This window comes from Gadus chalcogrammus, chromosome 14 (assembly GCF_026213295.1).
Source record: "Gadus chalcogrammus isolate NIFS_2021 chromosome 14, NIFS_Gcha_1.0, whole genome shotgun sequence".
NCBI classification, from domain to species: domain Eukaryota; kingdom Metazoa; phylum Chordata; class Actinopteri; order Gadiformes; family Gadidae; genus Gadus; species Gadus chalcogrammus.
This window is the reverse complement of record NC_079425.1, coordinates 24,601,429-24,616,495: the sequence shown is the minus strand read 5'-3', so window position 1 is coordinate 24,616,495 and position 15,067 is coordinate 24,601,429. Positions and strand designations below refer to the sequence as shown.

At 51.4% G+C, this 15,067-nt stretch overlaps 1 protein-coding gene across 7 annotated transcripts in view; it reads left to right on the top strand.

The window, feature by feature from the left end:
- chd9 (chromodomain helicase DNA binding protein 9) overlaps positions 1–14,339 on the top strand; it is an 83,720-nt gene extending 69,381 nt beyond the window's left edge. For 5 of the 7 annotated variants that reach the window (XM_056608322.1, XM_056608325.1, XM_056608324.1 and 2 more), the window contains 11 exons: positions 242–500; positions 933–1,138; positions 3,363–4,259; positions 4,502–4,674; positions 5,442–5,675; positions 6,390–6,567; positions 7,023–7,171; positions 7,802–8,041; positions 8,703–8,858; positions 9,317–9,421; positions 9,899–14,339. In XM_056608322.1, the coding sequence (XP_056464297.1) occupies positions 242–500; positions 933–1,138; positions 3,363–4,259; positions 4,502–4,674; positions 5,442–5,675; positions 6,390–6,567; positions 7,023–7,171; positions 7,802–8,041; positions 8,703–8,858; positions 9,317–9,421; positions 9,899–10,891 (3,590 nt within the window). In that variant the 3' untranslated portion in view covers positions 10,892–14,339. The remainder of the gene's footprint in view (positions 1–241; positions 501–932; positions 1,139–3,362; positions 4,260–4,501; positions 4,675–5,441; positions 5,676–6,389; positions 6,568–7,022; positions 7,172–7,801; positions 8,042–8,702; positions 8,859–9,316; positions 9,422–9,898) is intronic. The other 2 variants (XM_056608328.1, XM_056608326.1) reach the window with 2 other exon arrangements.
- The last annotated feature ends 728 nt before the right edge of the window (positions 14,340–15,067 follow it).

The window sequence follows — 15,067 nt, the reverse complement described above, 5'->3', positions numbered from 1 at the left end:
CTTAAAACGGCGTAGCAGTATACCATGATAATAAATAACACGTGAGCTGGCCAAATTCTTTGATATTAATGTTGGCACAAATACAATACTAGCATTGTGTAACATCTTATCCTAGCTATCCTTGTTGTGTACGGGAATGGGTTAACCTTACAATCGGTAAGTCGCTTTTGATAAAAGCGTCTGCTAAACGCGCTTAACGTTAATGTAAACATCTGATTTGTTTTGTGGCTCCTCCTCCCAGACTCTCAGGTCCCTGTGATGGACGGTGGCGCCGCCTACTGGCCGTCCCCGTCGGTGCTCACGGCCCGGCTGCGGCGGCTGATCACGGCCTCCCAACGCTACACCAAGAGCCGGCAGATCCTCCACATCCACCAGAACCAGACCCAGAGCTACACCCCCCAGGCCCTGATGATGACCGCCCCGCTCTGCCCGCTGCCCCCCGCCCTCGGTGACACGGCGCTCAATCCCAAGATGGCCGCCAAGATTGAACGCCAACAGAGGTGCGGATACTAACCCGAACACAAAGAAACAAATAGAGGTGGTTGCACCATTGCTCACATTACACATGACTGGGCGTCATGTGGAATGTGAGCAATGGGTGCGGACATGCAGCCATGTGAACCGGGCTTTTCTGGTTTGACCTGTATGACTGTATGACCTGTATTCTCGGATTTACCCCCGGTATGGGGTCCATACCGATACAAAGATTGGTTGGTGATGTAATTTTGTACAACTTTGAATTCCTACTACCCGTATTTGGCGGCAACCAAAACACTCGCTTCAATGTGTGCATTTGCATTTTGTCATGTAAACGTGATGCTTCGTGTAAACGTATGGGTTTAGGATGCTTCGTAAGGAAGCCACAGCACTTCTCCCGACGCCACAGCACTTGATCTTGATCCCAGTTCCCTGTGTGTCTGTTCCCTGTGCAGGTGGACGCGGCGGGAGGAGGCAGACTTCTACCGGGTGGTGTCGACCTTTGGCGTGGTGTTCGACCCCGACCTGGGCTGCTTCGACTGGACCAAGTTCCGCGCCATGGCCCGGCTGCACAAGAAGACGGACGAGAGCCTGCAGAAGTACCTGTGCGCCTTCGCAGCCATGAGCCGCCGGGTCTGCCGGCTGCCGCCCAAGGAAGGAGGTAATCACACACACATGTACAATCACACACACGCGTACAATCACACACACACCAGTGTTACCCCTATATGCGCCTTTTTTTAACGAGAGGAGAGGAGAGCTTCAGCTTATCTCTCTAAAATACGAATGTTGTATTATTTTGCGCTATGCAAAATAATATAACATTCCGTGCGCTGCGGACGCTGGATATGTGCTTCATATCCATTCACACACTTGTGAGTAAAGCATATAAACGGAGAGGAGAGGAGAGCTCCTTCTTATCTCTTTAAAAAACGATTTTTTTTTATTTGGCGCTACGGACGCTACATCCAGGTCAATTCACACACCTGTGAGTAAAGCATATACACGGAGAGGAACTTCCGTAAAGTTGGAAATAAATTGGCAGATTCGGAGTTTGCGATTCAATAGATCATCGTGAAACATTGTTGCGACACAATTGAGTGTAGTAACCTAGAGAACCAGCTACAACATTTTCATCCAAACGAGCCGTCTTTATTGGCTTCTATGAGCCGTCAGCTCTCAGCCGCGAGCTTAGGGACCGTCTGCAAAGTGTAAAACTGAAAACAATGGTAAAATTTCAACAGCGTCGCCAGTATTGACTCTAGAGCCCCCAAACTTGTTCCATATAGGCATGGCCTCTTTATGGTCCTGCTACAACCTTTAGTGCCGAAAAATATATCTCTTCTTATTTTTGAGTATTCTTTATTTAGGAATAATTTCAATAGCGTTGCCATTATTGACTCTAGAGCCCCAAAATGTTTTCCATATAGGCTTGGGCTCTTTATGGTCTTACTGCGACCTTGTTTTGAAAAATATAGTTCTATTTATTTTTAAGGAATTACTTTATAGCAAAAATGTCAATATACATTTTTTTTAACAACAATTTCAGTAGCGTCGCCATTATTGACTCTAGAGCCCCAAAACTTGTTCAATAGAGGGATGGCCTCTTTATGGTCCTACTACAACCTTTTTGATAGGGAGGGGGGAGGGAGTGGGAAGATGCATTGGTTGGAGGCACTTTTCGATTGTTGTAGTATTTGTGTTATGTGATTTTACTGTATAGGGTGGTTGTTGATATTATATATTTTTTGTTAAATAAATGTAAATAATTGTTTTATAGATTATACTTGTAATATATTCAATCTCTCCGTATTTCTCCTGCTCACTACTGTACACCCTTCTGGTGCCGGCAGGCACATAGAAACCTCCCGGCAGGGTGCGCTTTGCGAGCACAAAAAGAAAATTGCGAGCGGAAAAAAAAACATTTCACCTCCGCTGCTGCAACTCCATCCTACACACACCACAATCGTACATTGACATGCACACACCACAATCGTACATTGACACGCACACACCACAATCGTACAACGTAGCGCACACACACCACAATCGTACAATGGATCACAAATTTGTCTGAGGACCACACGCTGCCATCACAGGGTGGGGCTCGTTACCAAAACGGGACGTGAATTCATAAGAGAAACAAATACTGTCAACACAGATCTGTGGCTGATTAGCCCGATTATTTATGCAAATAAACATGTAAACACGACAAGCAACAATGGTGCATCCAGCTCTGTGCTGATCAGGATCAGATTTGTTACTTCATTCAATGACGAGCGGCCCCGTTTGATCCCAACTTCTCTCCCTCGCTCTCTCACTCCCTCCCTCACTCGCGCTCTCGCTCACTCTTGCTCTATGTCTCCATCTCTGCCCCTCTCTGTTTCTGCCTCTCTCGTTCACTCTCTCGCTGCCTCTCTCTCTGTCTCTCGCTCTGTCTCGCTCACTCTTGCTCTGTTTCACTCTCTCGCTCCCTCTCTCCCTCTTGCTCTCTTGTTCTCTTCCATTGCTCTTTTCCTCTATTGCCCTTTCAATATCTCCCTCTCTCCCTTTGCTCTCTCCCTCTTGCTCTCTACCTCTCTTCCATTGCTCTCTACCCCTCTCCCTCTCTTCCATTGCTATCTCGCTCTCTCCCATTGCTCTCTCCCTCTCTTCCATTGCTCTCTACCTCTCTCGCTCTCCCTCTCTTCCATTGCTCTCTCCCTCTCTTCCATTGCTCTCTACCTCTCTCGCTCTCTCCCTCTCTTCCATTGCTCTCTACACCCCCCCACATCTCTCTCTCTCTCTCTCTCTCTCTCTCTCTCTCTCTCTCTCTCTCTCTCTCTCTCTCTCTCTCTCTCTCTCTCTCTCTCTCTCTCTCTCTCTCTCTCTCTGACTCGCCGCAGACGCCACCGTGGACCCGTCGCTGTCCATCCAGCCCATCACGGAGGAGCGTGCCTCGCGGACCCTGTACCGCGTGGAGCTGCTGCGGCAGGTCAGGGAGCAGGTGCTGCGCCACCCCCAGCTGTACGAGCGCCTGTCCCTGTGCCAGCCGGGCTCGGACCTGCCGGTGTGGTGGGAGCCCGGCGGCCACGACCACGACCTGCTGATCGGCGCCGCCAAGCACGGGGTGAGCCGCACCGACTACCACATCCTGCGGGACCCCGAGCTCAGCTTCATGGCCGCCCAGCGCAACTACAGCCAGGCCAAGGCCTCGCAGCAGCAGCAGCAGCAGCAGCATCAGCAGGCGACGTCCCGGGCCCCCACGCCACTGCCCCTCGCAGGCCCCGGCTCCGCCCACGCCGCCACCAGCTCCCCGCTGGCCACGCCCTCGCACCGGGACACCGCCGATACCGCGGCGCCCGGCGTGCCGAAGGAGGAGCCAATGACTGACGACGAGGAGGCGACGAAGGGGCGGCCCGGGTTGGGGGGCTGGAGCCCTCCTCCCCCCGCCCCGGCCACGCCCACGGGGCTGGAGGAGAAGCCCCTGGTCATCAAGGAGGAGCCGGAGGAGAAGGAGGCGCGGCCCGGCCCCCCCGCCCCCGCGCCCTCGGAGAGGAAGAGCAAGAAGGCGAGCAAGAGGAGCCGCAAGGAGGCGCGCCGGGGCTCCCGCTCGGACTCCTCCTCCAGCGCCTCCTCACGCTCCTCGTCTTCGTCCTCGTCCTCTTCGTCTTCGTCCTCGCGCTCGGGCTCCAGCTCGTCTTCCTCCTCGTCCTCCTGCTCGTCGGGCTCGTCCTCGTCTTCCTCGTCCTCGTCCTCGTCGTCGGACAGCGACAGCGGCGGAGAGGAAGGGAAGAAGAAAGGTGCGCAAAGTCTAGTGTGTGTGTGTATGACTGTGTGCGTGTGCGTGTATATGTATATGTCTCTGGATAGGCAAGTGTGATTGAGATTTTGATGAGGTGGCCGCATAATCTATGTGTGTGCGTGTTTTATGTGTACGTGTGCATTTTTTATGTTCATGTTTTATTGCCGATTAGTGTATTTTATTGTGTGTGTGAGTGTTTGTGTTTAGCGTTGGCCTCACCCCCTGTGTGTGTGTGTGTAGCGGCGGCGGCGGTCCCGGCGCCGGTGTTCGACGAGGACAGCGTGGCGTCGGTGAGCGCCCTGCAGGACGAGACGCGGGACGGCGGCGGCGGCGGCGTGGCGGAGAACGGCGGCGCCGCCAACCTCCCGCCCTTCCAGGGGGGCTACATGCTGGCGGCGTCCTATTGGCCCAAGGTACGACGACCTGCATGGAGGCCTCTGCTGTGATCAGACCTCTTGGGGCGTCAACGGACTGCCTTTGTACAGCGCTTTGCTAACCAGTGACCACTCAAAGCTCTTTACAATATTGCCTCACATGCACCCACTCATGCGCACATTCACACACCGACGGCGGTGTCAGCCACGCAAGGATGACAGCCGCCTCGTTGGGATCGGTCAGGGTGAGGCGTCTCGCTCAGGGACACCTCGACACTATATTATACTCTATGTACTCCCCGGGGATCCAACGAGTTGGTTACAGGCCAACCTGCTCTACCTCCTGAGCCACGTGCCGCCAGGGAGAGCTAATGTGTGTGTGTGGATTGCGGAGGTCCTCCCTAGTCCCTGCTCCTCTTGGGTTCACCAGGGTGTCCTGGATGCCGCTTTGGATACAGGTCATTGCTAAAGTGACTCGAAAGAAATCGGTCAAAAGAAAAATGGGGGGTTGCATGAAATGAAAAGCAGCCCAGTTTGAATCTCTCTCTCTCTCTCGCTCTCGCTCTCGCTCTCGCTCTCTCTCTCTCTCTCTCTCTCTCTCTCTCTCTCTCTCTCTCTCTCTCTCTCTCTCTCTCTCTCTCTCTCTCTCTCTCTCTCTCTCTCTCTCTCTCTCTCTCTCTCTCTCTCTCTCTCTATCATATATATATCTATATATGCTCTCTCTCTCTCTCTCTCATATATATATCTATATATGCTCTCTCTCTCTCTCTCATATATATCTATATATGCTCTCTCGCCCCCCTCAGGACCGGGCGATGATCAACCGTCTGGACAGTATATGCCAGGCGGTGCTGAAGGGGAAGTGGCCGGCGACGCGGCGGGCGTACGAGCCGGGCGGGGCTGTGGCGTCCTTCTACACCACCAAGCTCCTGGACAGCGCCAACAACAGCCTGGGGGAGGAGCCGGCCGCCTCGCCGCAGGGGTCAAAGGTGAAGACGCATGTGGCAGAGAACAAGGACTTCTCGGTCAAACTCGACAATGTATGTTGGTTTTTTTTTCTGTTTTATCATTTCCCCCCCCCCCTCTCCACACACCTAACTCTGGTCCCTCTGCTGGTATCACATTAACCTCCCTCCCTCCCTCCCTCCCTCCCTCCCTCACTTCCCCCCCTTTTCCTTTTCTTGACGACTTCGCTCTTAATTTCAGCCGTGCTCTGAGGTGGTAATTAGCGCCGCAGAAAGCTCTCATTCCCACTCAGAGCGCACAACACATGACATGTGTGCTGCTGCTCTATTGTCTGCCTCAGCCATTTTGTCAAGGTGTTTCTGGGTTGACCCCTGATGCAGACGGTTGGTATAAATGTAAAGGGTTTCCCCTGTTATTATGGCGAGAAAGTCAGTGTGCAGCCGTGGTTGGGGTACGTTAGCTAACACATTCAGCTCCTCAGGAGAGCACCAGACAAGGTCCACTCTCTGCTCCTACTGCCCCAAACTTTTTTACAGCGTTTCACTGTTTGATTCATGTCAATTTTAAAACCCTTAGCCCTAATTATAAAGGGTTATTTAGTTGTGGACAATATTTCTAGTAACATTTGGAGCTCGAGTGTACATTTAAATATTTGTTGTAGTATAATATAAAATAATATAAAATAAAAATGTATTTTTAATTTAATTTTTTTAGACGTCCACTGGCTGTAGCCCTCAGCCGGTGGCCCAGTAGCCGTCTGACCCGCCCTTTCTATTGTGTCCCCACAGCAGGAAGGGGGTCTGAAGCTCACCTTCCAGAAGCAGGGTCTGCCGCTCAAGAGGCCCTTGGAGGCTGAGGAGGGGCCCCAGGCCCAACAGCAGTACCTGGCCCGGCTCCACGAGCTCCAGAGTGCCTCGGACACCGGCCTGGCTGACATCACCAAGCCCCAGGCCAGCTTCCACCACGGTAAGGGAATGCACACAGGCCGTCTAGTGACACAGCCTGGTGTTCTGCCCTGTGGCCACAAGGTGGCGCCAGAGTCTGATTTGCGTTCCATGCTAATTACTTTGATGGTCGCAAGATAGCAGTCATGTAATGCTCACTTTGAGGGGAACAGTCCAAAGTAACACATTTTAACATTGTAATAGTTACCGATTCCGTTTTCCAAGTCAAGAGGACTGAATTGTAAATGTGCTCTCAAAACTGACCTCATAAATCCTTTATATATTTCGATATAGATATCTATCTATATAACTAGATAGATATGCATATCTTCCTACATAAATAGATCTCTATCTATATCAAGATCTAGATCTACATATCATCATATACGTCTTAAAAATGCGAGCGCCTTACTTGTTGCGTTAGCTCGTCGCATCCTCCTTGCCTGCTAATCCTTCAGACCCCCTGTTCCTCCGCAGCCCCCCTCAGTCTCCCCGACCCCATGAGGCGGAACGGCACGCTGGACGGCCAGCCGGCGGGGAAGAGGCGCCGGGGCCGGAGGAAGAACGTGGAGGGGATGGACCTGCTGTTCATGAACCGGAACCCACCGCCCGCCGCCTCGGAGCACGTAAGCACACGCCCCCCACCGCCTCGTGTCCGCAACACGGTTCAACCCGGCAGGACCTAGCCACACCGGGTCGTGCTCGTTTGTATTTACATTTAGGGCATATACTCGATGTTTTTATCCAAAGCGACTTACAAGAAGTACATTTGTCCGAAGAAAGAGAAACAACAATATATCTCTTTCTGTACAGTGTGTATGAAGCACCCAAAAACTAACAATTGTTAAGTTAACCTATTCCCCGTACACAACAAATATAGCTAGGATAAGATGCCACACATAGCTGAGTACTACTTTTAAGTGCCAGGACGTACAACGTACAATACGTGTGTCTGGGGAGGCTCTGCGGAGTCCATGTGACCTCAGAAGTAGTGAGTCTTGAGTCTTTTGCGGAAGCTGGTGAGCGACTCTGCGGTCCTGACATCGGCAGGGAGCTCGTTGTGCCACTGCGGTGCTGAAACAGAGAAGAGTTGTGACTTAGATGAATGACCTTTTGCTTGCTCTTAGCGATGGCGGTAGACCTGAGTTTAGACAGAGTACCGTTTAGTGGGGAGCTGTAAAGCGGCCCTGCCTTGCTAATGGCCCTGCCTTGCTCATGGACCTGTTCTCTAACCCTACCCCTGCGACCCCCACCAGGTGCCTCCAGGCTGGGGGGGCATCGGCCAGATGGGCGCGGCGGCGGCGGCAGGGGCCCCGGCGGCGGGCTACGGCCCGGGGCCCAGCCAGGGGCCGGCGGACACGGAGAGCCGGGTGCCGGTCATCAACCTGAAGGACGGCACGCGGCTGGCCGGGGACGACGCCCCCCGCCGGAGGGAGCTGGACCAGTGGCTCCGGGAGCACCCCGGCTTCGTGGCCGACACGGGGGCCTTCATCCCGGTGAGTCGTACCCTCTGTTCAGCCTCTTCTTCTGGGTGTGCCACTAACCCGGTCTGGGAAAGGGGCCCCTCCTGATGGAGCAGCCGTTATTCTTCAAGCATCTAGCTCAACGGTGCACAAATGGTGGCACGCGTACCCCGAGGGGTACTTTGGAGAACTGCAGGGGGTACCTGCTATCAAGGCAGTATTAAGAAGAAAGAACATTACATTCTTTTCGTAGTGCTGCGTCACCCTTTTCTCTGCTCTAATTGGTTTTTGGCCTATCCATTCGATTGCGTCGCAAATCGAAAAATTAGAGGTTCCTGACTAATTGTATTTTGCAATTCGTATGGATCCTCAACTTTCATTTTCTAGGCTACCATATCAGTATACGTAGGACAAGATTAGGTGTGGCTGTAGTATAATTCGGTTAGTGCCGTAGGAACTGCACCACAGTTACACAACGGCATCAAACGTTGAGGGGGCAGGGACTAAAAATCACTGCACTCTGTGGTTTCTAAACTCTTTTGGCCCAATGCGGTTTAATGGACTAAAAGCCCATTCGAATGTCTCACTTGGGGGAATAGTGACGGCATTCATACAGCCAGAGACAGATGCCAGGTCTATTTAAAACAGGACTGTGCAGTGAAACGCTGTGTGTGTGTGTGTGTCCGCTTCGCAGGGGGTGAGCAAGATGCAGATGCAGATGCCCTTCCAGTTCCCAGACGGGCGACCCAAGCAGAAGAGGCACCGCTGCCGGAACCCCAACAAGATCGACGTCAACAGCCTCACGGGCGAGGAGAGGGTTCAGATCATCAACCGGAGGAACGCACGCAAGGTGGGGGTCATGTGTGCAATGGAAAGTCATCAGCATGCAGCATACTCCCATGCCTTAGGGGGAGCGAAATCACTGGTAATAGGAAATCAGAGTTCATTGGATATGTTTGTTGCGTAATAAAGGCTGAAGAAAATTTTAAAGAGAAAAAAATAACGGATTCAAAAAGGGACTGAAAGGGAAATTTCTGTTATTTAGGTCCCAGGTACAATCTTGTTTTGAGACATTTTGCGCGTTGAACTTTAGCATGTACAAATGCATCAAACGGAACGACCATAAGAAAATCAAAGGCATTAAACACAAGGACCATATGATCCTGTGGGCCCCTCCTCTCCCCCTCTCCCCGTCTCCCCCTCTCCTCCTCCCACCTCCGTGCCTGTGATGGTGTGCAAAGTGGGCGATGTGACTGCAGTGTCCCGTTGTCTGGGGGCTGCCGGTCACTGACACTGTGTTCCCCGCAGATCGGCGGAGCCTTCGCCCCTCCCCTGAAGGACCTCAGCCGGTTCCTGCAGGAGAACCCGGAGTACGGGGTCCCCCCCGAGTGGGCCGACGTGGTGAAGCAATCGGTGAGCCCTGACAAACTCGCCTGGTGACCCCAAAACGGCCATATCATTTAGCCTGTCAGTACAAACCGTCAGTCACATGTTTATAGGCCTATAAACATGTGAGCATACTGTAAGTAAAAGGGTCTTTCTTCCAAATGAAGGAATCTGTGACTGGTTATGCAGAGTAAGTAATGATGTAGGTTCAGATTGGCGTTAACTCGTGTGTGTGCGTGTGTGTGTGTGTGTGTGTCTCTCCCTCTCATTGTATGTGTGTGTGTGTGTGTGTGTGTGTGTGTGTGTGTGTGTGTGTGTGTGTGTGTGTGTGTGTGTGTGTGTGTGTGTGTGTGTGTGTGTGTGTGTGTGTGTCCCTCCCTCTCATTGTATGTGTGTGTGTGTGTCTTTCTGTGTGTGTGTGTGTGTCTCTCTCTCTCATTGTATGTGTGTGTGTGTGTGTCTTTCTGTGTGTGTGTGTGTGTGTGTCTCCGTGTCTCCACCCAGGGCTATCTCCCGGAGAGCATGTTCGACCGGATCCTGACCGGGCCCATTGTTCCCGAGGAGGTCAGCCGTCGTGGTCGTCGACCAAAGAACCCCCTGGCCAAGGCGGCGGCGGCGGCAGCGGCGGCGACGGCATCGGCGTCCAACTCGGGCGCGGCGGGCCTGGGCCTCAGCCCCCTGCTGTCCAACGGGCTGCTGTCGGGCATGGACCTCAGCAGCCTGCAGGCCTTCCAGCAGAACCTGCAGAGCCTGCAGTCCCTGCAGCTCACGGCCGGCCTCATGGGGCTGCCCTCGGACGCCGGCAGCCTGGCCTCCAACAACCTGGCCGCCATGTTCCCCATGATGCTCTCCGGCATGGCGGGCCTCCCCAACCTGCTGGGCATGAGCGGCCTCCTGGGCAAGGGCCCGCAGGAGGGCTCCCCCCCGGAGGAGAAGGCCAGGGGCCGGGGGCCCGGGGAGACCGCCTCCTCCTCGTCCTCCTCCGGAGCCCACGCCGCCTCGGCCAAGGGGGACCGGACAGCAGGGCCCCCCGGGGCCTCGCCCTCGTCCTCGCGCTCCTCCTCGGCGTCCTCCAGCGCCACCACCTCCCCACTAAGTGCTTCAGCGGCGGCGGCCCCCGCAGGCCCCGCCCCCCCCCGGCCCCTGAACCCCTTGTTACTGTCCAGTATGCTCTACCCAGGGACGCTCCGACCCCCCGGCCTTAACCTCCCCCAGGGGGGCCCCCCCGGCCCCGCGGACCCCCCCGGCCCCGCCCCGGGCCCCCAGCCGCCCACCTCCTCCTCCTCCCTCCGGACTCCAGGAGCCCCCGCGGAGAGGGGGGGGACGGAGGGGGACGATGATGACGGTGATGATGATGACGATGATGATGACGATGACGAGGGGGACGAGTCGGCGGAACAAAAGGGGAACAGTGGGGCCGACTCCAAGAAGTCTTCGTCGTCGGACTCGGGGAGCTCGTCTTCGTCGGGGGACTCCGACTCGAGTGACGAAGACTGAGTCGCCCACGCGCATATATAAATATAAATATATTTATGTATCACTTAGAAATGTACACACATGCCACATATATATACACCTATGTATGGATTTTTCCTGCACTTGCGTTGTGATTTCTCTACGTGTAAATAGAATAATTAATGAATTTGTTGTGTAATAAAGACTAAAAAAAGAAAAATGTAAAAGAGGGAAAAAAACAATGGCTTAAAAAGGAACTGAAATGAAATTTCAGTTCCTTTTGTTCACAAGGTACAATCTTGTTTTGAGACATTTTGCATGTCGAACTTTAGTAGATTTCTTTGTGACATGATGAATAGCGCGACGATGTACAAATGCAACAAACGGAACGACGAAAAGAAAATCAAAGGCATTATTGTAATTACCATGTAAGGAATTAATTTTATTAAACATTTCAAAACTACATAAAATGCTGCCATCGCGCTAATATATTTTGCGGGTTGGGTTTGGGTGGGTTGATGACCGTGACAACAGTTTTGGTGTTTTTCAGTTTTTCTCTTGTAAATGTAAACCTATATTCTCTTCAGGTCTCCTCACTTTAGTTTTTTCGATCATTCTCTTGGATAATTCAGCAATAACACGGGCAGCTATTGAATGTCACAGAAGCTTTTGATTGGCCAGACTTCCCAGAGTCCTGTCCACTGCTCCCACCAATCACAACCTGCCATCAAACTAAAGCCCGCCCCCTCAAAACCTCAAAACGTACCCCATGCATTAGGAACACAAAGACACAAATGCCTTCTTCGTTATTCTGGATCATCCACTCAAATGTAAAAATGTATTTTATTTTAACTTTTCTTTTAATTTTGGGTTTGGGTTGAGCTTTTGTGCTTCAATGGGTAAACTTTGTTCTTTTGGTTCTCATTGGTTTTGTGCTGCGACACTGTGTACATGTGTAGCTGTTAACTGTTCTCTACTCAGATCTGGGACAAGGGCATGCGCTCTGTGTCCGAGCTCCAGCCCTCACTCAATGCCTCACTAAGGCACTCGATTCCAAGGGGCACTTTGGCACTTCTGGCGGTGTGCTTGCTTGGCGTCCCTTGCTTCCACGCCTGTTGACTTTGACCACTGTGTGCACGTCTGTGTGTGTGTGTGTGTGTGTGTGTGCGTGCGTGCGTCTGTGAGAGTAAAGTAATACGTGGCCCTATAGTGTCATGTCAGTGTGTGCCAAAAGGGCCTGGTGTTAAAGGTGTGGAGGAATGGTCCTGGCTCTGTGACGTGTGACGACTACTGCCCTCCCCACCTTTTGGACTGTCTTACCTCAGTGGGACGTGGAGATACTGGCTGTTGTTGGCACCGACGCTGTGTCCTGCGTGGTTGGCGGAGCCTCCAAGGCCCCTCCAACCGTCTCTGTTGTCCCACGCTCTCCCTCCAAAAGTGGGCCCTCGAAGGATCCTATCAAATGATCGGCTGTTGTTCTTTGTATTCATTTTCTCCAAAACTGTTGCATGACCACAACACACCTGAACCACCAAAGTCTTAAAATGGGTATACACACAAGTTGCTCTACACAACTCCATGACCACAGTGTAATGTTTTGTGCGTGTAGAAGGTGTCCCAGATGGCGTTGATTTGCAAGGGCTGGGCAGTGGCTGTGATGCAGGGAGTTTACCAGGATTCTTGTCTCATGTCCTCATCGTCATTGGTGAATGAGTGCTCCGCTAGACGTAGAAGTGCCCTTACACTGAACTCTCTTCAAACTCCAACACAACTTCCTCCTGAGACTAACCTCTGACCTTCTACTTTTACATTGAGTCATGGCTGTGTGTTCACACCCGCTCCAAGCTGTAACCCGGACCGGTTTCTGACACTGGAATTCAACCGCGACAACGTACCTTTTTGAAAACCCCAAGCCCCTGCCGCCCTCCAGGACTGCCGGTGCACAGTGGACTGTTATATATATACGCCCTGCTTGGATCGGGTGGGGTGGATGTTCAGTATTGCTGTGATATAGGGAGCCACTCAAAGGGGACACTGTAAACAATTCCCCGGTTTACAGACCGAGGAGTCTCAACAACTGATTAAAATCCCTTTACTGTTCAGGAGTATTCTCAGATGCCTGTCGTTACGACCTCACCATTGTGTTCGCTCGAAATGCAATGGCAACCTTTTTTTGTTTTATTTCCCCCCTCTTCAGATATTTTTCATTTCCATGTTATTTTCTCCATTCGGAGTCATGAGCGGACGTGACTGTGTTTTTTTTGTGCAACAGTGGTTTCCTATTCTTGTAGTGCCCTTGCCGGGTAAGCCGTCGGATATCTTGGCTGTCGTTGTTTTGTTTTGGGTTTCACAACCATTTGCATCTTACAGCTGGACATGTTACCACAGAGGCTTTGGCATCTGAATTCCGCACGGACAAATAAACGACACCAAGTGATGGGGAGACCAGCTTGTCTTTTTGTTTCTCCTTCGTGTGGGGGTTGTGAGGGTGTGTTCATCAGAGACAAACATACTGACCAATATGCAATGCCTGTGACTTCATAATCACCACACTACTGCTGTACATGGAGTTCTGTTTGGAGTTTTTCGATGTGTAAAGTAGGCGCTTCTAGAATCGTTGCCTTTGTATTTAATTTGTATGCTTCATTTCACGGATATCCTAAATGTCACCTTCTACGGCCCGTTTTTTGTTTTTGTTGTATTGGATTGTTGCAATATTTGCAAAAAAGTGGTCTGTGCTGTCGAATAATGCTTTATGTAGTGGAGGAAAAAACGTCAGTCATTTGTAATTTATTGGATTACTTTCTATGAAGTTATATAGAGGAAATTAAGGTTTAATTATTTTTATTAAACATATTCTTCTGACTATCCATAAAGCCCCTTTGTCTTTTATGTTGTGGACTTTAACAAGATAATAACAAGAACATGCAGAGGTAAAAAATTATGAAATAATTGTGTGTTTAACGTTCACGCTTTTTATGTAAAACCAACACCGAATCACAGAATCTACCGCTTCTGAACTCCTCAGAGATCCAGAGGAGCTTTGAATAGAATGAGCTGCCATCTCTTTGAGGCATGGGCGTGGAACCTGCTCGTATTTTAACTTCCATAGTAACTCCTTTGATGCTGATTATTGCTCAGTTTATATTCAAAATAATGCATTCTTCTATTTTTATCACCATACCTGCCTGGAAACAAAAAGGTCACTAGAGGGACGGCTTTAATTGTGTGGTAGACTTGACATCAAATTAGGCTATCATGTGGTCGATTTACCTCCTCAAACCCATGTTCTTCTAAGACTTATTGGACATGAGACCAATCCCACAATCTAAGTATGAAGCAGTACAATAATGTGTATATAACCGCTAGCTCATTGCCATACAGGCTTAACACCTAGCCGCCATCTTGGTAGGGCCATCGGCTGGGTGGGGGGACTGGAAACAGCCCCCCCCCCACCCCCAGGCCTGCCTTAACCTGCCATTGGGCCCTGGGGCTGATAGGCCCCCCGATCGGCGTAGGCCCTGGGGCTTCAGCCCAGGCAAGCCCGTGCCAGTGGTTAGAACCAAGATGGCTGCTCTTTGAATGAGGCCCATAGTCTTTCTAAGAAGCTAGTGTATTGTATGGATATCTAGTCTCAGTAGGTAAATTACTCTAATCAGCGACGGTTCATCTGGGTGAAGGAATCGACTGGTCTGGAAACAGGTGTCTCTCTCGAGGGTGTTTCTAAAGATGTTCTTCACGCTATGGATCTGGGAGCTTTTCCTTTCTGTGTTCCCTTCACTTTGAGTGAAGTGTCCTCCGTCAGCGTGAGTCGTGTCTGAGGACCGTGTATTGATCCGAGGTGTCTGGTCGTCACCAGGTCTGGTTCAGAGCAGGGCTCGTGTGTCAGCCTCCCTTGGTGTGAAGGAGAGGTCTTACTCATCACTCATATAGGAGGCATGTGTCCTGGTGACTCCATTCAGCATCCCACTCCTAACGTGTTGCATGGACACCAGTAGCCCTACACAACCCTCATAGGAAACCAGGCATGTCAATGAGGAACATATTGTTAGGATAACAATATGTTATCCTAACAATATGTTCACACACACACACACACACACACACACACACACACACACACACACACACACACACACACACACACACACACACACACACCCACACTGATATTTAGACAAGCTTTTTCATTCTCTCACTCCTAGTGTCTTTTGCTTT